Genomic DNA, 25,048 nt, shown 5'->3' with positions numbered 1-25,048 from the left:
CATTCCAAAAGCAAAGGACTCTTTCCAGTGAAGTATATACAAGTCTTTATAAAAGAATCAAAAGCTCAATAAATATGCAACTTTACACAGAGCCCATCCCAAGGACTAGGAAGAGGGGGAGGGGGCTAAAGGCAGGGGAACCGTCGTCCCATTTGGCGCCAGATGGTGGAGGAGGGAAGGGCTGCCTGGGACCCCAGCCCTGGAGTCCAGCCCAGAGGACTGGAGGTCCTGAATTCAGAGAGCATTGGGCAAAGGACTCTGCCTAGGCTGGGGGTTAGGGGGTGGGGAAACAGGCAGGTTAGTGACAGTGGTGACTGTCGGGGGGTCCTGCAGCCTGGGCCTCTGCTGAGCCCTCCTCCACTTCCATCCAGTCTGGCAAAGTGCAAATTGGGCCCTTGGGGGCGGTGGTGGTGTCCGGCTGGGCACTCAGGCCCGTGTGCACATTAAGGCAGCAGCTGGAGCAGGGGCTGGCACACCCCAGGAGGCATGTTGTCTGCTGTCCCTTGGTCAGTGGCACCCTTGGGGGCCTCCCTCTGCTCAGACCTCCCTGCAGTGGAGAGGAGGGGAGAGACAGTTCTTCCTTGGCTGACGGTATTCGGAGGGGCTCTGGCCACCCTCTCAGGCTTCTTCACCGCTGCCCACTGTGCACATCCTCGCCAGATGCTGGGGCAGGTCCCAGGCTCCCTCTCCCATCCCTGTGCCCAAGTGCCATCTGTTCCCAGCCATGACAATGCCCCCAGCACACTGGGCCACCTGTCCTCCACCCCAGGCCAGGCCACTCACGAGGCAGTGAGGGTGGAGTTAAGCAGCAGGGTAGTCCTGATTCGGTAGAGCTGGGCCAGCGTCAGCTTCCTGTGCTGGGCCGAGATCCCCGGGGGAGGCTCAGGCTGGACCCTGGTCGAGGCCCCCGAGGACAGCTCTCTGCTCCTCCTAGTGGGTCCTTCGGGCTCCCCACCTGGGCAGTGGGCTCTACCCTCTAGCTCTGCCAGCTGGGGGCCAGGGCCAGGTGCCCCCTGGCAATACCAGCTGGGCCCAGCTTCCTGACAGGAGCCCCGAGTCCTTGTGCCAGGGACAGTAGCAGCCAAGCAGACTTCCGACAGGCTGCGGCTCGGGGCTGGGGGCACTCTGCGGGTAGTGGCCCCTGACAGCAGCTGGAGGAGGCTGGCCTCGGATTTGGACTTAAGCAGGTGGGGCAGGCAGGGCAGCAGCTGGACAGGAGTGCGGCGGCGAAGGCGGGGCGAGGGTGGGGGTGACGGGGCTGGTGGTAACTCTGGGGGCCGGGGTGCTGACTCCACCGTGGGGGCTGGGGCCATAAAGTCTTGCAGGGATGTGGGGGAAAGGGTGCCGTAGGCGGAGTCCATGGAGCAGGAGCGGCCATCCACAGGGCCCAGGGGCAGAAGCTCGCTGGTAGGAGTGACAGATGAGGCGGTGGTGCTGAGAGAGGTCTCGTCTGACTGGGAGCTGAAGGGGTCGCCCCTGAATTCAGGAGAGGACAGCAACTCCCCAGGCTCTACCACCACCATGGCCAGGGTTTCCGTAGAGCCATCCGAGGCACTGTGGGGGCCGAGAGGGGAGTCAGTCCAGCTAAAGGAAGCCTAGACGGCTGGACACAGAAGTTGAGAGCCTCTGCCCTCCTGAGTCTGAGGCTCAAAGACTGCAAGCAGGCAGCACGTGAGCCCGAAACACAGGTATCAGGAATGGCGTCTGTCATCACCACAGTATCTGCTGTCAGATATAGTCTAAGAATCTTCAGCTCAGCTCTGGGCAGCTACCACTAATAGAACAGAGTGGGCACTCAAGTTGAAATCCATTTGCCATCCCCGCTAGTGGGGATCCATCCCCCTCCCCATGCCCACTGGGTTCATATCATAAAGCCATGCACAGGGAAAGGGGTCCCACTCAGTGTTGGTCGCCTTGGGGTCAGGAGTCCTGGGGCAGAGCACCTGCTCTGCTCCAGCTTGCTGGGTGCTCCTGGGCAAACGTACCAGTGCTGGGAGTCAAGGCTGTGGCTGCTTTTGCGCAGAATGGTAGGGGAGCTGGCAGCCGAAGTGCTACTCCCCCCACCTTCCTCCTCCTCCTCCTCCTCCTCCCGCTCATCCTCCTCCTCTTCCAGGCTCTGCAGGTGCTGCTGGTCGCCTGGGTGCTCCTGCACACGCAGCTGCTGCAGCTGGTTCTGGAGATGGGCATGCACAGGGGCCCCACAGCTGGTGAGCAGCAGACCCCACCAGGCTGCCCTGCCAGGCTGCCCACCACTCTGCTCTCACCTGGGCATTGTAGATGGCATCCACCCAGCCACGGCACAAAGCCTGGCCACTGGCCTGGAATGTGTAGGCCCCCACAGCACTGTGGAACTCGTTCAGGTAGATGAGGAGGAAGGAGCCTGGTTAGGAAGGGCTCGAATCAGTGCTAGCTGGGACCAAGACCCCAGCCCACTGTAGGTCCTGCCCATCACAGCACCCCTCGCCCCCATCATAGGTCCCACCCAGGAGCTGGGAGCCGGCCAACTCACCTGGGTCCCGAAGCTCCCGGCACACGATCTTGTCCACCAGCAGCGGTGGCCTGATGACCTTGGTCCTCTCAGCCTTCTTCACTGGCTTGGTCACCAAGAGCAGGTCAGTGAAGAGAAAGCAGTACACGTCCATCTGGAGATGGCGGGGGGTGGAGGGTAATGCAGGAAGAGCAGGAGAGGCCAGAGGTCAGGGCCAAGGCAGGCACCCTCCCCTGGGAGCACTGGTGTCAAGTACCTGTCTCCTTCCACCCCCACTGAACTGAGAGTAACATTCAAATGAAGAACAAGATGACTTTCTCTCATCCAGCTACTTACTTGTGACTTATGCCAGTTAAAAGTTTACATTAAAGAGGGAAAGGAAGGTGGTTTTAAAATCATGATTGGCAGGACTTCCTTGATTAAGAATCCGTCTTACAATGCAGAGGACACTGGTACAATCCCTGGTCGGGGAAGATCCCACATGCCACAGAGCAACTAAGCTTGTTCGACTAGGGCCCGTGCTCTGCAACTAAGAGAAGCCACCACAAAGAGAAGCCTGTGCACCAAAACTAGAGAGTCATCCTGGCTCGCTGCAACTAGAGAAAGCTCTCATGCAGCAACGAAGACCCAGTGCAGCCAAATATAAATAAATTTTTTAAAAAATCATGATTTGCAGACTCTGGGTTACACAGTGCTTGAAAAATTCATAGCTTTGTAGCAAGACTCTAGGCTATTCCCAGCCTGCTCACAGAATGGGCCCCTCCCTCCCAACAGGAACACACTGTGGCATTGACAGGTGGGCTAGAATGGCACCTGATGGCCGGGATCCAGCTGCTGTATTTGTAAAAAGTAAACTGCAGGCAGAAAGTCATCCCTCAACACAATATTGTTAAGCGATTATCCTTCAATTACAAATAATTTTAAAACAAGAAAAAAAAAAACAGTCATTCCTCACATAAAGGCACTATTTTTGAATTGCCACCCAAGGGACAGAGCAGCTAAGAATCACTGACTAGGGCCCGGGAGGTCCCGAGGAAGGGGTGGTTCAAACCCCACAGGGTAAGGAGGAGGCAAGGGCCCTGAGTGTGGAGAGGTTCCTGGAGTCACCTTGCTGTCCTTCCCCTCCTTCATCCTCAGGCTCCCTTCCAGCAGCAGCTGACGTGTCTCCTCAGGGGAGGCACCAGGGATGGGAGCTGTCAGGTCCAGATGTAGAAATTCCTTCAGGAGCTGGGGGGTGGGGTTGGGGGGGGGGCAAGAGAGGTCAAGGTCTGACCCCTCATCTCAGCTGGGAGACCTCAGATGAGATTCCCAGTATAGCTCCCATCTGCCAGTGTGGCCCTTCCCCGCCCCCAGAAGGGCCAAGGACCCCCACACAGACGGAGGCACCCACCTTGTCCACCTCGTCGTTGCTGCCCTCCACCACCTCGTAGGCGTCGATGCGACTCACCACGGCCGCCAGCCGCTGCCGCTCCTGGCGCTGCCGCATGCACGCGTTCACGTGGTGGATGAAGCGCTCCACCGAGCCGATCTAGGGCGGGCGGGCCAGGGCAGCTCAAGGACCGGGTCAGGAGGGGCCGCCAGCCAGAGGGAGGGACCCTGCCCGCGACCCAGTTACCCTGCCCGCGACCCAGTTACCATAGTGACAACGGCCTCCTTGGCGCGCGGTTCGTCGGTCTTTCTTAGCACCGACTTGAGCAGCAGCGGGTACTTGGTGAGTCGCTGATGGGGCTTGGCCAGCATGTCGCTCAGCTTGAGCCGCTGGCACTGCTGGTGCTTCTCGGCCCACTGCAGCGGGGAGGCGGAGCGGGACTCAGGGCGGGCCCCGCCCCGGGCCCCCAGGCCGCGCCCACCGCCATGCCCTCCGGCACCTGCCGCCCGAGGGAGCCCATTGCGCAGTGCCCTGGCCCCCCGGCGAGCCCCACCCGCCCTCACCGTGATGTAAGTTCGGAAGAGGTCATTGTCGCGCAGCAGGCCGCGCATGTACTCCATGCAGCCCTCCTCCTCCATGCAGTATCGGACATAGGGCTTGAAGAGGGAGCCGAACTGGCGCGGGGCGGAACAGGCACAGCACCGGTTACCGCGCGCCCGCACCGCGGGAGGGGGCCCCGCGCTCGCTCCTCCCTTATTGCCTCTCCCCGACCACCAGGGGGCAAGCTTATTATCCCCGTTTTCCACACGAGGAAACAAACGGAGCCTCAGCGAAAGCGATCGGCCTCGGCCAGGTGGTAGCAAGGGCACACGGTCAGGTGGAGTTTCACACCACTGCGACCGACTCTGAATTCTACGCCTCTTGACCACCAGGGGTCATTCGGGCCACCAGTTGGGAGGGCGCTGGGGTGTTGGGCAGACGGGATTGGCGCCCCAGCCCTGCCTCTGTGTCCCTGAGTGTGTCCGATCTGATCCGTACCATCTTAAAGCCTTTGAGGAAATCCCCGGGCTGCAGAAGCGCCCGCGTGCGCCGCGCCTTCTCCAGCACCGGCGCCATCACGCTGCCCCACAGCCCACGGTGCAGCCGCGCGATCTCAGGGATGTTGCTGAACAGGCGGTCCGCCTCCACCTGGGGGGCGGGATTGGTGGTGGAGGTGCGCTCGGCCCCGCCCCAACCCATCTCTCTCCCGCCCTGTCAGCCCCGACCCCAGCCTTCTTCAGCACCATCCCATGCCGTTAGGGGGGTCCATCCCGTTAGGGGCCGGCCCCCCCCCCCTGCCCATCCTCTTCCCCGCCTCTCACTCTACCCATTAGCCCCGCCCGGAGCTTTCTTCAGCATCATCCCACGTCCACAATTAGATGCCAGGCCCGGTCCCTTACCCACTCCACCAGTCAGCCCCGCCCCTGTCCCGCCCCTCCCTGGCTTTAGCCCCTCCCCACTCCCCGTTACTTCCTGGGACCGCCCCCGCCCCGGCCCCGCAAGGCACCTCACACAGCAGTCCCGACTCTTGCAGGTTCAGGAGGCAGCACAGGAACAGCTGTGGGGGCAAGGAACACTGCGTCTGGAGTCGGGGTGGGGGGCTCCCTGTCCCGATGCCCCACCCAGACTCTAAGGCTCCCTTCGCCCCTTCCCCATCCTGGAGGCCGGAGGCAGCCTGAGACAGAAAGGGTTCACCCTTTGAGAAAAGACCCAGTTCCATGGCCCAGCTGGGGGTCCCCCTACCCAGGCCCCACCTGGAGGGCCGCTCTGGCACACTGCCCTGGCGGCCACATCTGGAACTCTCTCCTCCAGCTCTGCCCTGGCTCTCTCTGGTTTCTGCCCAGAGGGTGCCTTCTTTGAGCCCACAAGCCCAGGACAGATGCTTCCCCAGATCAAAGTCCCTATACCGCTCCCCCCACTCCCAATGCCTACCCATCCTGTCTCCACATCTAGGGTGTGGGCTGCTGGACACCTGGCATACAGCAGGTGTTTGGAAACAGCTGTTGAGTGGATGAGTAAAAGGATGAGGTCTGTGTTACTCAGCTCAAGCCAGCAGACTTGCCCCAAGCCCCCTCCCAATTCCCAGGGGCCCAGGGGAATCACCTCCACTCTGGGGTGTGGCCTGCCCCTACTCTCCTCCCACTTTGTTGCTTGGCACCTGCTCCTTCTGCAAAGGTCCAAACTCTGCTCAGGGACACCCAGAGGAGGCCACGGTGGGGGTGGGGGTGGGCAGGGAGGCGGGGTGGCTCTGGGCCCCACACTCACGTTGGTGATCACCCGCAGCTTCTTAATGTATGAGGCCTCCGTGTGCAGGAGCTCCCAGACCGCCTCCTGCTGGTGGCACTGCCGCCGGGTCAGCTTCTGTGGGGAGGGCAGGGTGTCTCCAGGAGCCCCAGGGTGGCCAGATCAGGGGAGCAGGTGGAGTGGTCCTGCACGCAACCTTTTTTCCCATTTGAGACACAGAGGCCCCCCAAGTTCTGGGCCAGCCAAGTGGTACACCACACTTTCACCTTGCCTGAGTTCCTCCAAAGCTGGTTAATGATGACAGCAGCCTGGCAGGGCTGTCCATGGACCATCCTGCCACCCTAGGAAGGGCCCCATGGAGTGGGGCAGGGGCGATAATGCCCCCCTTTCCCTGAGAAGGGGGGAGCTGTGGGGCAGGCGGGCGGCACCCACCTCGTGCCCATCAATGAGCTCCCGCCAGCTGTCCTCCAGCCGAAGTCCGGCGTCATCCTCATCCTCCTCTTCGTCACCTTCTTCCTCCCAGGAGTCATGGTCAAAGCGCAGCCTCCGGGGCAGCCTGGGCAGCCCGAAGAGGCCATAGGCGTGCAGCTTGCCCTCCAGCTGCTCCATCTTGTCTATCTCCTGAGAGGAGACGTGGTCAGGGTCAGGGGTCAGGGGTCAGCCAGCCGCCCTGCCCCAGGGCACCCGGGCCCACATACCCGGCCATAGGTGCTGGTGCTGGGGCCTGAGCTGAAGAAGCCGCTGAAGCGACTGGCCGCCCGGTTCTTCCAGCTGTCACTGCCACTGCTGCTGCTGCTGCTGCCACTGCTGCTACTGCTGGGCAGAGAGCAGCTGGAGGGTGTGGGGGGCTCCTGCCCAGGGATGCTTGCCTCCCCTAGGAACTCTGACATGTTCTTGCGTCGGCGACCAGGGGCCTGGCCAGGGAGCAACAGTCAAGAGGCGGGTCCACTCTGACCGCCATGGCCCCACCCCATCACGCATTTCCAGGACCTCAAACCTGCCTGGGATGCAGGAGGGTCTCTGCATTCCCCCACCCTGTGAGGCCACCTCTCCTGAGACCTAAACATGCCCTGGGGGCTGGAAGGTCCAGAGAGGCGCCCCTGGGCCACGCCTCCCCCCACCGCCAACCCCAACCAGGAGCATAAAGCACGTGGGAGAACACAGAGTCACACACACTCGGGTGCACTGAGAAGCCCACGTCCAAGTGGATCCCTGATGAACGCTCACGGACACAGCCAGTGACATACAGCTTCGCTCCCCACCCAGTGTCTGCTTGGACACACATGCTCAGACTCCTCGTGCACGAACACTCAGAATTCCCAGGCCCATCCCCCTGCAGTGGGTTAGATCCACCCGGTACGCCCGGAGCCAGCCCCATTTCACAGAAGGAGTAGGAAAGCCCCCAGCAGGAGCAGCAAGGGGCCCAGGTGACCTCCCCTCTGGCCCCTCCCCACCCCTAGCCCTGACACAGCCCCTCCTCACCAGGATATCCAGGCTCTCCCGGCGGCTCTGGAGGTCCACGCGCTCTTGGGCCGGGGGCCCAGCCCCGGCTTGCCGCAGGATCGGCAGACTCAGGGACTTGGAGTCCTTCACCCCCTGCTCCACCTTCCCCTCGTCCCCTGGCTTGGCTGGGGAGGCATGTGGGGACAAGTAGAGGTCCTCAAAACCCAGGCCAGTGGAGGACGAGACCCCGGTCCTCTCTCTCCCTGGAGGAGCCAAACCAAGGCCTGGCTGCCCTCCCTCAAAGCCCCACCTGCCAGCACCCTGGTTACCCTCCCCCAAAGCCCCCCCCTGCCAGCACCCAGCACTGCCGCCCAGCAGAGACACCTGTATGGTAATGAGCCTGCTCAAGACCATGGCCAACGGGAACCTGAGCTGGGAAACAACACCCTCCCCAGAGGACCCAGTTGCGCCCCAGCTCCCCTGCTCACCTTTGACCCGCAGGTAGTGTCCCCCAAACCTGTAGGCCTCAAAGGTGAGGGACAGGGGCGTGTTGGACTGGTCCAGATAGATGTCCACTTTGCCCAGTGCAATGCCCTTCCTTTCAAATACTGGCAGCAGCACCTCCCTGCCCCAGGACAGGAGGTGTGTGTGTTGGGGGCCATCATATGAACCCCTCACCCTGCCCAGAGACATCACATGAACCCCCACCCCATCCCCCCAAAAGAAAAGGGAGACCCCAGGGGGATCACACCCAGGTTCATACATGCACACATGAATAGGAGGTTCACACGTGTATACACAATGCCCTCGCCCTCACACGTTCGTGTTGACACACCAGGGCAGACCCTGTCACATGCCAGTCCATGCCCCAGGGGTGGGTCACGTCCACTCAAGCACGGCTCCCAGGCCCTCACTGCACATGAGTGGGGTGCCCATGAGGGAGGACACACTTGTCTACGGGCCACGACACAGACACACAGTCATACCTGCTGAGGCCACAACTGCCCCCAGCTCCCTTCTCCCCTCAGCCCCATCAAGCCCTACCCCAGAGACTTCTTTTTCATGGCTGGTACAATCTCCGTCTCAATGTCCACGTTCAGGTCAAATTTCAGGGTGAAGCACTCCTTGCTTGGGTCCTGAGCGGACATGCATCTCAGCGTCTGCACCCCTAGGGCCCTCCCTTCCCCACCCCAGGGTCCTAGTGAGCACAGGGATCTCCCTGTCCTTTTCTATCCCAGGGAGGGCCCCGGCAGCCCTCCTGCCAGAGGCAGGAGCTCCTGGAGCATCCCCCACCTGGGCTAAGGTGGGCAGGGCTGGGCTGCAGGGCTGGGCAGTGACAGAGAGACATGCTCACTCCACGCCCCATCCCCGGGTTCTTGGAATTCAGAGCAGAGAGGCCCAGCCTCGGGAATGGAAAGGGCCCAGGAGGGGCAGAGGCTGGTGGGGAGGGGCCTGCTCTGCCAGCCTGGGGGCTTCTTACATCTGTATGTCTTCTCCTGGCTTTCTTCTTGGAGAGTTTCAGGCCTGTGCTCTTTCGGTCCCTGCAAGGAAGCCAGTCAGGGCAGAGGTTGGAGGCGTGGGTGGGCTCTCATCAGGGTGGGATGTGGGTAGGCCCCAGTTGGTGACCCACCCCTCTCTGACTGTAGGTGGCCAGGTAACTCAGGTTGGCTCAGGCAAGCAGGGGTGGAGGTGGGGAGTGGCTCACAAGGAGCTGTGCGCCCCCCTGTGGCCAATCCAGGAGTCATACCCAGGGTCCCTAGACAGGTGGAAGTCTGCCCCCAGAAGTCCTAGAGGCTCACCCTCCAGGAATCTGGGTGGCAGCAGGGGCTAGGAGGGGTCTCTGGTCCCTAGATCTGTGACCTGACACCCAGCCTTGGGAGCTCCCAGGTGTCTTCTCCGCCTACCAACCCCTCACCTACCCCTTGCCATCCATACAACTCTCCTCCTCCTCCTCCAAGTCCACAGCAGGGCTGGTGCGCGGGGGGCATGACCGGGTGGACACGTTCCGAGCCAGGACAGAGCCTGTGGAGTAGAGCGGGAGCGGGGTTGTGCCTGTCTCCCTGTCCCTGGTCCCTTCCTTAGTCTTCCAACATGGCAGTCTCCAGAGGAACCAAAGCCATCTATGGACCCTGGGACCCCGCCTCCCTAACAAGCCAGGGCCCCTCAGTTCTGTGAGGAGGGGGTCAGTCACTGCTTATCATTTACCCATCCCCAGACTCAAAAAGATGCAAAGGCCCTGGAATGACATCCTGGGTGATGCCCTGAGCCCAGTACAAATCCACCTCAGTTTACCCATCTATGAAATAGGCATAAAGAAGCGCTGCCTCTAGGACTGTTGCAGGGAGGGAACAAAGTCCATGGCTCTTTCTTGCAGGTGTCCTCCTCTCCCCTCCCCTTTCTTGCAGGTCACCACTGTGACCACACCCAAAGTCCCAGGGGGCCCTGGGGAACAGTCCTTTTGTCCCTCTGACCAGCTGGGGAAGGAGACAAAGCCACCTCAGCACAGTCAGCTGGCAGTGGGACTGGGCCAGGTGCCTGTTCAGCAGGAGGGGTTTCTTGTTTCCTGCTGCAAGTTCCTTCTGACCTGCCCATCCCACCTCCCACTGCCTCTGCCCGCTGGCTGCCTGGCTAGAGGATCTGCCCAGAAATCCCCTGCCTGGAGGAGAAGACAGAAGGGCTTTCTCCACGCTGGCCTGGGCAGGGGCAGAGGCAGGTCCATTGAGAAGGACCCGGCCCCTAGAGAAGACAGGCTGGCCCTCGAGCAGGGCCGGTCCCCAACTTTTCCTCTTATTAAAAAACTGGCAGGGCGGAGGATGGCAGGAAGGGATAGTTAGGGAGTTTGGGGTGGACATGTACACATGGCTGTATTTAAAATGCATAACCAACAAGGATCTACTATATAGCACATGGAACTCTGCTCAGTGTTACGTAGCAGCCTGGAAGGGAGGAGGGTTTGGGGGAGAATGGATACATGTATATGTATGACTGAGTCCCTTCCCTCTTCATCTGAAACTATCCCAACATTGTTAATGGGCTATGCATGCATGCTAAGTTGCTTCAGTCATGTCCGACTCTTTGCAACCCCATGGACTGTAGCCTGCCAGGCTCCTCTGTCCATGGGATTCTCCAGGCAAGAATACTGAAGTGGGTTGCCATGGCCTCCTCCAGGGGATCTTCCTGACCCAGGAATTGAATCTGTGTCTGTCTCCACCTGGGAATCCCTGTTAATCAGTTATACCTCAATACAAAATAAATGTTAAAAAAAGAAAAACATTTGTGGAACAAAAGGGGCAGCAGATTTGGGTTTCATTGTTCACAGTTGACTTGTGTCCTTTCTCACGGCCTTGTCATGATGCCTACAGTTACCAGGACCCTGTGCCCCCAGGCAAGGGCTCTAGGGACTGGTCCCTCCCCGTGCTCACCTTGGGGGGGCAGGTCGAAGCGGACGTGCCCATCATAATGCATGGCGCTGTGGAACTTGCTGTCACAGGCCTCACAGAGGTTGAGGGGGCCCCGGTGGTGTAGCTGCTGGCAGTCGGCGTGGTGGCATACCTGTGTGGGAAAGGATGGGGGCAGGGTGGACCCAGACCCCTGTGGTACACGGGGCCCCTGGCCCTACAGGGGCTGCTCTTCATGTCCAAACATCCACGTTCCACAGGGGCCCGTACTTATTAATTTATCCATCAAGTGTTTCCCAAGCACCTACAAGGTGTCCATTCTGGGGGATGCAGAGAAAGCAAAGCCCTGCCCACAAGAAACACAGTGCAGAGTAAGTAACCACGAAGCAGGTGCTCCCAGGGCCTCTTCTGGAACACAGGCAGAAAGGGCCCCCCAAAGTGAGGCTGGGGCTGCCCGTCAGTTTGCCCAACTCAGTGTCGTCAAACAGAATGCCTCCCCGTCCTCCGTGCCCAGGGCCTCTGCCCTCAATTCTATGACCTGTGCAGCCCCCGAACAGCTGACCACCCTGGATTTCTAAGTCAAGGTATGGAGGGGCTTATGGAGGAGTCAGGGAATGATGCTGGCATCTGGGTGCCTACGTGGGACCCATGGGCCGTTGCTTAGTGACGTGACCTCAGATTTACCCATTCGCTCCAGTCTGCTCTCATCCCCACCCCCATGGATGACCTTCCTATCTCCGCCATCCCCTAAGCATCCCAAACTCACGCCCCACTGACCCACTGCCTACTTTTCCAGGGAAACAGAAGCCACCAGAAGGCACTCCGTGAGCCCCAACCACCACAGCCACCCACCCATCCTGGGCTGTGGAGGCTTCACCCTGCCCCAATCCCAGACCAGCCTTCCACCGAGACCCACCTCTCACCAGATCATTCCCATGGGCAAACCAACCTGATTCTCCAGCTCCAGCTCCCCCTCCACTTATAACTAAACTCTGTAAAACCAGGCATCCATAACCACCAGTTCCTGTTCTCTCCTCCCATTACCCTTTATTTTCTTTTCCCTCAACTTTTTGTTTTAAAATAATTCAAACCTTCAGAAAGTGGTAAGAATAGTACAATGACATCTTCACACCATTCTAGCTCCGCCAGTCATTCACATTCGCCACACTGCTCATGACACCCCTCCCCTGGTGAGGAAATCGACACCACCTGGGAGCACAGATGTTCTCGTGCAAAACCCCACACAGCTCTATGTGTGTCACACTCGCGGAAACTCAGTGATGATACTTTGTCCAACTTTAGTCTCCCTTGGCATTTCCACAAGTGTCTAAATAATGTCCTTCACAGATTTTTTTCCCCACATGGTATTCAATCAAGGTTCATATGTATGTACGTTTGGCTGTGTTTGTTTATCCCTTTAAGAATAAATGCCCTGGGACTTCCCTAGTGGTTCAGTGGCTAAGACTCCAAGCTCCCAATGCAGGGGGCCTGGGTTTGATCCCTGGTCAGGAAAGTAGATACCACATGCCGCAACTAAGAGTTCACATGCCAAAACTAAAGAGTCTGCATGCCTCAGTGAAGATCAGAGATCCTGAGGGATGCAAATAAGAGCCAGTACAGCTAAATCAACAAATAAAATATACATATATATACTTAAAAAATAAAAAGATTGAATGAATATCCCACATTTTCCACCCTGTCTTTCAGGACATTGAAGCAGCCAGGCCAGCAGTTTTGCAGAAAGCCCCTCCTTCTGGATTTGTCTGGGGGTCTCGCACAGTTTGCTGTCGTTCAGTTGCTCAGTTGTGTCTGACTGTAGCACAGACACCACGGACTGTAGCACACCAGGCTTCCCTGTCCTTCACCATCTTCCGGGGCTTGCTCAAACTCATGTCCTTTGAGTTAGTGATGCCATCCAACCATCTCATACTCTGTCATCCCCTTCTCCTCCTGCCTTCAATCTTTCCGAGCTTCAGGGTCTTTTCCAATGAGTCAGCTCTTCGCATCAAGCAGCCAAAATATTGGAGCTTCAGCTTTAGCATCAGCCCTTCTAAAGAATATTCAGGATTGATTTTCTTTAGGATTGACTGGTTGGATCTCCTTGCAGTCCAAGGGACTCTCAAGAGTCTTCTCCAACACCATAGCTCAAAAGCATCAATTCTTCCTGCATAGTTTAAAGATGAGCATATGTGCAGGGACAACAGAGAGTGGACCGTGTCTCCCTCAGTGTGCCCGAGTGCCAGATCATCTGGGGATCTCACTGTATCGTGTTTGTTTGCTTTAATATATACTTATTTGGCTGTGCCAGGTCTTAGTTGCAGTTGACAGGCTTAGTTGCCCTGCTACATGTGGGATCTTAGTTCCCTGTCCCCTGTATTGGAAAGTGGATTCTTAACCACTGGACTACCAAGGAAGTCCCCTCGCTGTACTCTGTAAAGGCGTGTTCTCTCTCTGTAATGAGTGGATACAGGGCTTCCCTGGTGGCTCATTGGTAAAGAATCCGCCTGCAATGCAGGTGACCCAGGTTCAATCCCTGGGTCAGGAGATCCCCTGGAGAAGGAAATGGCAAACCACTCCAGTATTCTTGCCTGGCAAAGCCCATGCATGGACTGGGGAGCCTGGCAGGCTATGGTCCATGGGGTCGCAAAGAGTTGGACACGACTTAGCCACTAAACCACCAATGAGTAGGTAGTCCTGGGGTGACACTTTGAGATAGCCTGCTCCCCAGTGATTGCACACTCCAGGACTTTAGTCCTCACTGACGGCTTTTGCCTAAATCAAACTATTACTACGATGGTTGCAACCGGAGATTTTCTAATTCTTCCATTTTCTCTCAGACCCTCTCCCATCAATTCTGCTCCCTCCCCAGTTTGCTCTTCTAAGGTCTCTGCTGACATCCACACTTCGAAGTCCTCTTGCTTGTTCGCCCAGGACCCAGCATTTGACATGGTCTCTTGGAAACCGTTTCTACCTCGGCCCCCAGGACCCATGCCTTGCCTATTCCCTCCCCTCTCAGGCCCCTTGCCTGCTTCCTGCTCTCTCCCCATCTGTGGACCCCTCCTCATTTTACCCACGTCCACTGTCCTAGAGAGGGCTCCCAGGTGATCTGTCCAGTGGGGACCAGGCCCAAGACTCTGGACCCACCTTCTCCATCCTCCTCCTGTATCCCAACAAGCATCTCAAACTTAAAAGGTCCTCACATGAGCTCCTGAAATTTTCCACATGGCTCAACCCATCTCGATTACTGGCAACACCTTCTGGCTATGCTGATGTTATGTGCTGAATTATGTCCCTCAAAAAGATAGGTTCAGGGTATTCCCTGGTGGTCCAGTGGTTAGGACTTGGTGCTTTCACAGCCATGGGCCTGGATTCAATCCCTGGTTGGGGAAGTGCTGTTGTTGTTTACTTGGTAAGTCATGTCTGACTCTTTGTGACCCCATGGACTGTATGTAGCCCATCAGGCTCCTCTGTCCATGGGATTGTCCAGGCAAGAATATGGAGTGGGCTGCCAATTCCTTCTCCAGGGGATCTTCCTGGCCCAGGAATCGAACTTGCATCTCCTAAACTGGCAGGCAGATTCTTTACCACTGAGCTACCTGGGAAGGCCTGGTTAGGGATCTAGAATCTCACAAGCCAGGTGGCACAGCAAACAGTTTTTTTTTTTTTTAAAGATAGGTTCAGTCCTAACCCCCAGCACCATAGAATGTGCCCTTGATGGAAAGAGGATCATTACAGATGGCATTAGTTAAGCTGAGGTCATAATGGTGTCTGTAATCACACAGGATAGAGTATGGACTAACCATATGACCGGTATCCTTATAAGAAGAGAAGAGACATAGAGAGGGGACACATAGTGAGAAGCCATGTAGCAACAGAGGTGGCGACTGGAGTCAGGCATCTACAAGCCAAGGGATACTGAGGAACAGCAGGAGGCGCCAGAAGCTGGAGGAAGCGAGAGAGAGTCCTCCCCTGCTAACTTCCAAGGGAGAACGATCTGACCACATCTTAATTTCAGATTTTTGGCCTCAGAACTGAGAGAATAAACTTCTGTTGTTCTAAAGCCACCCTGACTTGTTATGACAGCCCCAAGAAAATATAATAGGCCAAAAACCTTGGGGTCACCTGTGATCCTTCTGTTACCCATCATCCAGGCAGTCTAACACGTCTTCAGGCGCCATCCTTAATATCCATAGTTTCAAAGCGGCCACACTCTCCAGGCCAGCTTAGCTCCCATAGCCTCTTAGCAGGATGACAGGGCCCCAAAGCTGGTCACCCTACACCCATCCTTGACCCCAGTCTGTTCTCCATGAGCAGCCGCAGTGGACCCAGTTCAAAGAGGAGTCACACTGCTGTTGCTGCTGCTAAGTCGCTTCAGTCGTGTCCGACTCTGTGCAACCCCATAGACAGCAGCCCACCAGGCTCCTCTGTCCCTGGGATTCTCCAGGCAAGAATACTGGAGTGGGCTGCCATTGCCTTCTCCAATGCATGAAAGTGAAAAGTGAAAGTGAAGTCGCTCAGTCGTGTCCGACTCTTAGCGACCCCATGGACTGGAGCCTACCAGGCTCCTCCGTCCATGGGATTTTCCAGGCAAGAGTACTGGAGTGGGGTGCCACTGCCTTCTCCGAGGAGTCACACGGACCTCCTCAAAACCCTGCAAGGGCTTCCCATCTCCCGCCAAGGCAGGTGACCTCGGGGCCTCTTGTCCTTTTCTCCTAGCTCCTTACACTGCCCCCACCCACCGGCCTCCTGCCTTCCCTTTTACTGGGCTTCCCAGGTGGCGCTAGTGGTAAAGAACTGACCTGCCAATGCAGGAGACGCAAGAAACACAGGTTTGATCCCTGGGTCGGGATGATCTCCTAGAATACGAAGTGGCAACCCACTCCAGTACTCTTGCCTGGAAAATCCCACGGACAGGGGAGCCTGGCAGACTACAGTCCATGGGGCCAGAAAGAGTCGGACACGACTGAGCCACTGAGCATGCATATATTTATTTATTTGGCTGTGCTGGGTCTTTAGTCGCAGCACTCAGGGTCTTTAGTTGTGGCATGCAGGATCTTAGTTCCCTGACTAGGGATTGAACCCATGTCCCCTGCATTGGGAGAGCAGAGTCTTGGCCACTGGACCACCAGGGAAGTCCCTCCTCCTGCCTTCTTGGACACGCTTCTTCAGATGTGCCCCACCTCTGAGCCTTGGCATCTGCTAATCCCTCAGCCTGAAACACTTTCCCAGACACTGAAATAACCAGCTACCTCCCTTCCTGCACACCTTCACTCAAAAGTCACCATCTTCCCCTTCTAAGGTTTCATTCCTCCACATCCACTCCCTGCCCCCGCCTTCTCTCCTTAACACCTCCCACTGGCAGGCAGTCTGCGTGTCTCACTTTGTTGCCTCCACACCCTATCAGCTCTACAAGGACAGCAGTTTCGGTCTTTCAGGTTCACTGACTGATCTCATCCTAGCCGTTCAATAAGTACTGGTTTGATTATTAAGTAGCATGATAGAGGACCACTGGAGATTTGGGCTGGAGAGAGCCTGATCAGGCATCTTCTTTAGTCTTTATTGAATTGGTTACAATATTGCTTCTGTTCTGTGTTTTGGTTTTTCAGCCCAAAGCATGTAGGATCTTAGCTCCCCGACCAGGGATCAAACCCACACCCCTGGGATGGAAGGCGAAGTCTTAACCACTGAACCACCAGGGAAGTCCCAGGGATTTTCCTTTTAATATTTGTTTATTTCTTTGGTTGTGCCAGGTCTTGGTTGCCACACATGGGATCTTTAGCTGTGGTATGCAAACTGTTAGTTGTAGCATGTGGGCTCTAATTCCCTGACCAGGAATTGAACCTGGACCCCCTGTGTTGGGAGCGCAGAGTCTCAGCTACCAGACCACCAGGGAAGTGCCCCAATTAGGAATTTTGAAGATGACAGACAGGGTAAGGATGGCCTAGACAACAGAGAAAATGGCCAAAGATAGGAAAGAAGAGGAAGCTGAAAATGTCTGATCATTTATAACGTGATTGTCATGTGCCCGGGGCTGCACTGAGGGTTCCTCATCCCATGAGGTAGGGGCTAGGATTGTCTGTATTTTACAGAAGAGGAAAGTGAGGCTCAGAGAGGTTAAGCAACTTGTTTAAAGTCACACAGCTAGTGGAGTCAGGACTTGAACCTAGGGTATGTAGCTCCAGATCCCACATTTTCACCACATTCACACCATTTCTTGGTAGCAGAGAAGGGAGAGAGGAGTGGGGCCCTCCTGACAGAGGGCCGGGCTTCACGGATACAGGAATCCCTGCAGTGAGCATCTTTTCCTGACAACAAATCCGAGGAAGCACTTGTCCTTTCTCCCCGGGAGGCTCACAGCCAGCCAGCTCAGCAGCCCTCTCGCCCTCTGTGTCCAGCCTGGCAGTCAGTCTGGCACAGGTGCCCCATGCCGACCCCTTCCAGGCCTCTAGCGATTTCCCTGACAGCTTCATTTTTCTGGCGCCAGGCTTGGCATTGGGCAGTGGGGCTGTGTACTGTCCAGCTGCCCAGGCCCTAGCTTCACAGTGGGTGGGGGGGTGACATGGAAGGAGCCATGCTAGGTTGTGGGTGTTCTGGGTTGAGGGGGGGGTGGTTCTCTGGGACTCTTCCAGTCCAAGTCCTTGGTTCTGTGCCACAATCTTGTTTTAAAACCTAACCAGTAAATGTGCTCCCACCAGGCTTCTCCATCCATGGAATTCTGCAGGCAAGAATACTGGAGTGAGTTGCCATTTCCTACTTATAATACCTATAATACCACTGCATAGCATACAGATTGCCACTAAGTAAATATTAACTGAATGTACTAACCAATAGGTGGGCTTCCCAGGTGGCACAGTGGTAAAGAATCCACCTGCCAATGCAGGAGACAAGAGTTCAATTCCTGGGTTGGGAGGATCCCCTGGAGGAGGAACTTACTACTGATACTAATGCTAATTTTTTTTTTTAATGGTTTAGTTCTTTCTTTTTATTTATTTATTATTATTATTTTACTTTACAATATTGTATTGGTTTTGCCATACATCAACATGCATCTGCCACGGGTGTACACGTGTTCCCCATCCTGAACCCCCCCTCCCACCTCCCTCCCCATACCATCCCTCTGGGTCATCCCAGTGCACCAGCCCCAAGCTTCCTGTATCCTGCATTGAACCTGGACTGGCGATTCGTTTCTTATATGATATTATACATGTTTTAATGCCATTCTCCCAAATCATCCCCCCCTCCCTCTCCCAGAGTCCAAAAGAGTGTTCTATACATCTGTGTCTCTTTTGCTGTCTCACATACAGGGTTGTCACTAATGCTAATTTTAACAAGAGTCCAGCTGGTGGCTGACCTCCTTCCATCCTCCCAGCAGCCCCCAGGTTCAGGGACACCAGGATGATGTGAGAGTCAGGCTAGGATCTGAAGCAGGTGAGTATTCAGCGGGTTGAGGATGAAGTTCTGAGAACCCCCAGGGAGGGAGGCTGAGGCTGAGGTGGGCACAGCCCACACTGTCTGTTCTTACACCTCCATCTCCAAACCCCAGGGTCTCCGCAACTCCCTCCAGGATTGGGGGTCTCCCCATCACTAAAGCAGGGTAGCCCTTTCCCAAAGCCAGACTCTTGAGCCTCTTCTCTCAGACCCAGGGTCTACTCCCCACCTCCTTGCTGCCCCCTCACGCCCCCGCTACAGCCACTCTCTAAGGGCAGCAGCGATCCTGCCAGCCAGGGAGAGACAGCAGGGTCCGAGGCCAAAAGTTCTCAGGACTCAAGCCAAAGAGGCGAGAGCGGAGGCGTCACTGCATGTCCAAAGGCAGAGAATGAGCGGTAACTTTACAAATAATAGAGGGGCCTGGGCCTCTTGGGGAGCACGATCAAGGCCAACTCCCCCAGGGATAGGGCGTGGAGAAATCAGTCTTCCCAGTCCCACCAGGGTGGCTTCAGAAGCAGGAGTAGGAGGGGTGTGGGTAGGGCCTGGGCAAAGGAAGGAAAGGGGAGGGTGGCCAATGCAGGCCCTGGGACCCACAGGTGTGTCCGGAGTCAGCCCCAGACACAAAAGGCCAGGGTCTGGCTGTCCCCTCCGCTGCTTGGTCCCCTTGGTGCCAGGGTGGGGGATACATCTCAAGCCCCCAGCCCTTCATCGCCTCCCCAGCTCCTCCTCCCCCCTGCACCCCCGCGGTGTGCACCCCGGGGCAGGGGGCTGGGTCGCCGAGTACCGGATCCGCTTAGAGACGCGCGCGGAGGAGCGACAGAGCACCCGCCCCGGCCTCCCCGCCCGGCCCCCCGCGCCCGTACCTGGCCTTCCCCGTTGCGGCCACGACCCCCTGCCCAGCCGGGCTCGGAGTCTCGGGAGGGCAGCCCGGGGCTCGGCCTGGAGGCCGCGCGGCGCCCGGAGACGCCGGGTCCCGTCCCCATGGCGGCCGGAGGAAGCGGCGGTCTGCGCCGCCCGCCGGACAAAGCGCGGAGCCCCGCTTCCTGCCATTGTGCGGCCGCGCCCGCCCGCCGAGCGCGCCGGGGACCCCGGGGGGGCGGGAAACACCCTCCCGCCGGCAGCCCCGCCCTGACCCCACCCCCGCTACACACAAAGGTCCCAGGCTCAGAGGGTTCCCCCCTCCCCGGGGACCTCCTTGGATGCTGGGGGCAGGGGGGCCCGCCGGTGACAACCCCCCTCACCTTGACTGCGGAACCCCGGCCCCGCCCAGTCCCGCGGGCGCCTCAATTTGCTGTGACCGCCACCCCCCCCTCCACAAAGCGAACTACTGGGCATAGGAGCTCCCCCTGGCCAAAGGGCATCTTATCCCCCTCCCTCCAGTCCTAGGGACCCCCGCACCAGAGCCTGAGCCCGCAGGACTTCTCCCTCCCGTGAGGGAGCTTCCTTAATGCTGGTGGCAGAAGAGGGGGGACCGGACCAAGGACACATCACATCTCCCTAGGGGTCCTCGGACCCCGCTCCCCGTCCAGACCCGAGGATATCTGACTCCACTTTCCCAGTCCTAGCCACACAGCCGGCGCTCAGAGGCCTTCTTGAGGGTCATCTTAGTATAGGCCCGCAATCCAAGAGACCCCCGCTTCAGAGCCTGAGCCCGGGGGACCCCCGCTCCCACTGCCCATGCCAGGCAGAGAAGCAGATTGGGGCTGGTGACCACAGGTGGAGGCGGCGGGCAGAAGGCAGGTGCGCGGGGCGGAGAGAGTGGTCTCTGGGGTGCGCCCAGGAGTAGAGTGAGAGGAGGCGTCGGGACAACCCCGCAGCCCAACTCAGCTTTCCACGAAGCCCCTGCTGCTCCAGGCTGGCACCCACCGCCCCGCACCCCTCCCCGGCTCAAGGCCACGTGGGAGCTTCCGGTGCCCTACCGCCAGAGGGCGCTCATCAGAGCCCAAGACGCAGACCAGGAATGGGGTGTGGTGCCAGGATCCCCACTGTAGGGCGTTAAAGCGCTTTCACACTCACTCCCAGGAGGTGGAGGCGGGCACTGTTATCCTCGCTCATCGAGTGGGGGGTAAAGTGACGAAGAAGTCCACAGGCAGGACTGACACCCAGGCTTCTGACTCTGGGGTTCTGGAATGGCCTCCCTGGGGCACTCCTCAGTACTCATGGGGGAGGGGGACGCGCTGTCATCAGCCCCATCCCCTAGACAGCTCCCCCTCAGTCTGGTTCTGTGGGGGGAAGACGGTCTCTGCAGGTTTTGCAAGGAGCAGTAATTTATCCATCTATCCCGGCCAGGAGGTTTCCACGGCTGTGTCCCCTCCCACATCCTGAGTGGCCCTCTTTCCACACCATAGGCAAATCCTTTAAAACTGAAACCTGACCATGTCACTCCCCCACCCCCCACCCAACCCTCCTGTGACTTCCCATCTTGCTTAAAATAAAATCCCAATTGTGGCCTGGTTCCTACCTTGCCCCCCTGGCCGGTTACACACGGTGGGCCGCCATGCTGGCTTCCTTCATCCCCACAACTCACTGAGCTCAGAACCTGCTCCTCTGTGTTCTGGAACACCATGTGCCCTTTATCTTCCCAACAGCTGGCACTGAGCCCCAATTTAAATCCTACCTCTCCAAGGAGGCCATTACTCTTCTCTCCAAATAAACACCCCCTTACCCCGGAACTCTCAGTCCCCTTAAATTGAATCATTTCCTCCAAAGCATCTATTTATATTATGACCTGAAATTATTTCCTTTGTTCACTTCTTGATTATCACTTTTCCCTGCTAGAATATTCTCTCCAGAGGCTAGCAGTCTTGGCTGTCTGGCCCATGCTTCATCTTTGGCACTTAGAACAGTCCTGGCCACCACAGGTACTCAGTGTAGACTAAGATGATGAATGGACGAATGAAGACAGGAGGAGGGGCTTCATGCCAGAGAAGGCCATTAGGGCCAGGAAGGTCTTGGCCAGGATGCCCCCTCCTGTGGCCAACGGTTAACAAAGCTTTCTCTATTGCCTGTCCACGGCTTCTCTCCATCCCTTCCAGCATCCATGACCTTGGCTTGCTGGCCCCAGGCAGGTCAGTTTCTACCTCAAAACCTGGTGGTGTTGTCCAAGCCCCCTGCCCCTGCTGCTGCCTCCCAGGCCAACCTCTGAGCACACCTAAGTGCCAGGCCTATGCCAAATCCTGTTCACTCTTCTCAGAGACCATAAGGAGAAGATACTGTTACTATCTCAATTCAACAGACAAAGACACTGAGGTTTGGAAAGGTAAAAAAACTTGTTCTAACAGCGGATGCCCACTGGACCACCCCGTGAGCCTCAAGCACAGAGAAGGGTGACATGAAGACCAGCCAAGTGGTGGTTTGGGCAGCAGGGGACTTGAGGTCCACCCCCTTGAGGACAGGGCAGATCCCCAAGCCCACCAGTCTGGGGTAGCCAGGTTGTATCGAGTGGAGACCATCAGGACTGGGCCAGGACAGGTCACCAGAGGTCACTGGAGTGACCAGGTTCTGGCCACCTTGAGTCACACTCCTGCTTGGGTTCTCCATCCAGGGCTGGGGCTGCTCCTTGGAGGGCCAGGGCCCTGCTGTCCCAGGGCCAAGAGTGCAGGGTCAAGGAACCTGTGGAGCAGGGGAGGAAAGGAGCCCTGCACAGGGAAGGGAGGAGGCCTTGGCAGGCTTCGAGGTTCCCACCTCCTCGCTAAATAGGGAGCTGAAATAGCCCATGAGCAGGCCCAAAAGGTCCCAGCCCCTGAATCCCTGAGGAGGGGGCCCCTCCCTAGCCCAGCCCCAGCTCCAGGCTCATGAGTCAGGACTGGCTTGTTGAAACTGATACCCAGAAACCAGATGCCACGGCTGATGAATAATGGAGTCTCCAAGGCAGGAGCCCCCTGCCACTCCCGCCCTGCACCACCTCCCCAGCCCCAGAAAAGCAGAGGCCTGTGGGCTTCCCCTTCCCCACAGTGGGTTGGGGCCCCAGCCTGGTCTGCAGTGGGAGAGGGGAGGTCACAGGTCTGGGGCCAGCTCTGTGTTCTGTCCACAGGAGACTGGCCTGGAACCAGGAGTTGGGGCTCTCTGGCCAGGGGGACACCCCTGCCCAGGGGCTCCCTACCCAAGCTAAGCTCCCCTAAGAGGCTCCCAGCCCCGAGGCTCCATCTGGCACCTCAGAAATCTAGGGGTGGAGGCTGCATGCATGGGCACGTTAGCCAGGGAGGAGCTGGCTCTGCCAGGCTGCTCTCCTCTCCAAACGCCCCATCTGGCTCCTCCCTTCCCCTAGGCCTGGGCCTCACCGCTTGTTCTCAGGTTCTGGGGTCCCCCTGGAGGCAGAGCCTGCTCTAAGGACCTGCCCTGTGCTGGGCAGATGGTAAAGGTGTAGAGAACCTCTCCGCAGGCCAGCTCCACGCCACCAAGTCCAAAAGCCAGTGAGCCCTCTTCCTCCCCAGGGAGCCAACCAGCTGGGACCAGTGGGTACTAGGCGGAAAAGGAGAGGCTGTGTGGTCCATGAACTTTGCCTCCTGCCCAGGTCCTGCAGAAATGTGCCCTGGAGCCCCAGACCCCAGCCTGGAAGCCTGCAACTTCTCTCCAGGCACCTCTTGTTTCAGAGCCACACAAAAGGCTCTTTGGGAGGGAATTGGGGAGAGGGCACAGGCCTGGGCTGCACACCTGGGCCCACCTACCTACCTCCTGCCCTTCCCTACTGTGCAAAGAGGGCACTGGCCAGTTTTCTAGAATTCTCTACCTAGGGACGGCTGCTGGGTTCAAATGTGTGTCTGGACTCTGGCAAAGGAGCAGAAGAATAGTGAAACAAATCCCCCCAGAGCCCTCCAAGCCTGGGGAAGGAACTGGAGGAATCGGTAGGGTCCGAAGCCGCTGGGCCTCCACTTCCTCAGTCTTTCATCAGAGCGGCCCAGGGTCTCTCCTGGCCTCTGGGTCTCCAGGAGATCCATGGGTCCTCTGGCTCTCTCTCTACCCAGGCCAGACCCAGGCGGCCCGAGGTGCAGACTCTCGCGCCCCCTGCCGGCATCGAGAGGACTTTCCGCTCGGACCGTCATGGACGCCCAGATGCGGCGAGGTAGCCGAAACCACGTAACCAAGCCCCGCCAAATCCCCTTTGGAACCCCTCGCCCCACCAGCAGCCCTCACACCAGGGCTGAGGCCCTACAGACTCCTCACGGCTATTTATCCCAGCCGACCCCACCCTAGAGTCATTGTGGGGGCGGGCGCTGGAGCCCATTCCACCCTCAAGTAAGTGGAAGCAGAGCCGGTGGCGCCCATCGACGGCCACCTGCAGGCCCAGGGATGTGTGGGACCCTCGCCCTCCCCTACCCCCAATATCCCCCCTGCTCCCCCCGCCCCAGGCTTCTGTCTATTAATTCAGGGGGAGTCTTGGCTCCCGGCCCCACCCCCACCCCACCCCCACCTCTGAACTTCCCCGTGAGACTCACCTAGGGACATGGGTCTCCTCCCCAGTGGCTAGGGCTCGGGTCAAGACTGCCAAAGCTCCGAGGGGCCTGTAGGGCGAGGGCCACAGGAACCGCGGGGCGGGCTCGGTCCGCTCTGCGCCGGCGGGGGCGCGGGTCGTAGGGGAATTACGGTAGGCCGCGCGGGCGCTACCACCTGGGCGGGCCGGGACGTACCATCGGCGCGCCCGGTTGGGCCGGGGAGGGGCTGCGCTCCCGGGAAGCTCCGGGCGCCCCACCCCGCGGCCCAGGGGGTGGCTGGAGGGCCGGCCGGCGTTTGGGGGTAACCTAGGGTCCGGGCTGCGGACAGAGGTAAGGAGGCCGTTGTCACTGTCCCCAAGGGGGCTGCCCTTACAGACCTGCAGAAAGTTCAAAACCTGCAATCTTTGACCTGGGCTTAAAGAAAAGAGCTCGCCCTCCCGCCCCCGGCCAGGGCCAGCGGCAGGACGCTGCCCCCCGGGGTCCAGAAGGAGGCACCCGCAGGCCCTGCCCGCCCCGGGAATCGCCCCAAGCCAGGCTGGCTTCCGCTGGATTCTGAACTGCGCCCTCCGCGGCGCCTGAGAAACGGGCCCGCCTAGCTCCGTGCCTCCCTCTTTTTTCCTGGCCCACGCCTAGTAGGTCCTGAAAGAGGGGCCCATCCCGCCCTTCGGTGGTTCCTGGCAGACTGAGTTCAGAATAACTCAGCGTTCAGGACTTGAGGTAGGGGTAGTGTCGGGATTCCCCGCCCCAAGCACACCTACCCCCTTCCCTAGGGAGTCTGACATGATGGGGCTGCCACCCCGCACTCCCAGCCTCCTGGTTCAGACCTACTTGCATTTTCCCAACTCTAGATCATCTCCATCAGGCCCCCTCCAGACTACAAGAGCCCCCTCCTAATGGGAGTCACCGTCCTTGACAGCGCTGACCTCCCTGGGGCTGGCCCACACCAGGGCAGCTCATCTTGGCCAGGTCGCATGTGGTGGGTCCCGGCCTCTGGGGCACCCTAGACCTTCACTTTCCCCCCTCCAAATTACTTAGCCAAAGCCCCAAAGTTCCACTTGCACTGCTTCCCTGGTCCTGCCCCATTCTCCAGTCACACACTGGACTGCCCCGGATCTACAGCTGACCAGCATCTCTAAGAGCCAGCTACCTCCAGAGATCCCAGAATCTGGCCATTCTCAAGGGCGCCTGGCCTTTACCTCTCACCCCC

General features: G+C 58.3%; 1 protein-coding gene across 7 annotated transcripts in view; it reads right to left on the bottom strand.

Annotated features, from left to right (window-relative positions):
• Positions 1-28: 28 nt before the first annotated feature.
• PLEKHG5 (pleckstrin homology and RhoGEF domain containing G5) overlaps positions 29-25,048 on the bottom strand; it is a 52,204-nt gene continuing 27,184 nt past the window's right edge. For 2 of the 7 annotated variants that reach the window (XM_070768284.1, XM_070768288.1), the window contains exons 3-22: positions 11,006-11,135; positions 9,503-9,605; positions 9,064-9,124; positions 8,628-8,719; positions 8,072-8,208; positions 7,623-7,768; positions 6,839-7,054; positions 6,573-6,761; positions 6,162-6,257; positions 5,404-5,454; positions 4,896-5,045; positions 4,421-4,531; positions 4,124-4,273; positions 3,879-4,016; positions 3,596-3,715; positions 2,510-2,642; positions 2,265-2,380; positions 1,986-2,173; positions 784-1,554; positions 29-547 (exon numbers count right to left, since the gene is read on the bottom strand). In XM_070768284.1, the coding sequence (XP_070624385.1) occupies positions 538-547; positions 784-1,554; positions 1,986-2,173; positions 2,265-2,380; positions 2,510-2,642; positions 3,596-3,715; positions 3,879-4,016; positions 4,124-4,273; positions 4,421-4,531; positions 4,896-5,045; positions 5,404-5,454; positions 6,162-6,257; positions 6,573-6,761; positions 6,839-7,054; positions 7,623-7,768; positions 8,072-8,208; positions 8,628-8,719; positions 9,064-9,124; positions 9,503-9,605; positions 11,006-11,135 (3,108 nt within the window). In that variant the 3' untranslated portion in view covers positions 29-537. Of the gene's footprint in view, positions 548-779; positions 1,555-1,985; positions 2,174-2,264; positions 2,381-2,509; positions 2,643-3,595; positions 3,716-3,878; positions 4,017-4,123; positions 4,274-4,420; positions 4,532-4,895; positions 5,046-5,403; positions 5,455-6,161; positions 6,258-6,572; positions 6,762-6,838; positions 7,055-7,622; positions 7,769-8,071; positions 8,209-8,627; positions 8,720-9,063; positions 9,125-9,502; positions 9,606-11,005; positions 11,136-19,272; positions 19,426-23,844; positions 24,370-25,048 lie in introns of those variants that run through there. The other 5 variants (XM_019976735.2, XM_070768286.1, XM_070768287.1 and 2 more) reach the window with 5 other exon arrangements.

Source organism: Bos indicus, chromosome 16 (genome assembly GCF_029378745.1).
Source record: "Bos indicus isolate NIAB-ARS_2022 breed Sahiwal x Tharparkar chromosome 16, NIAB-ARS_B.indTharparkar_mat_pri_1.0, whole genome shotgun sequence".
NCBI lineage: Eukaryota > Metazoa > Chordata > Mammalia > Artiodactyla > Bovidae > Bos > Bos indicus.
Note: the sequence above shows the minus strand (reverse complement) of the source record. Positions and strands in the feature narration are given on the sequence as shown.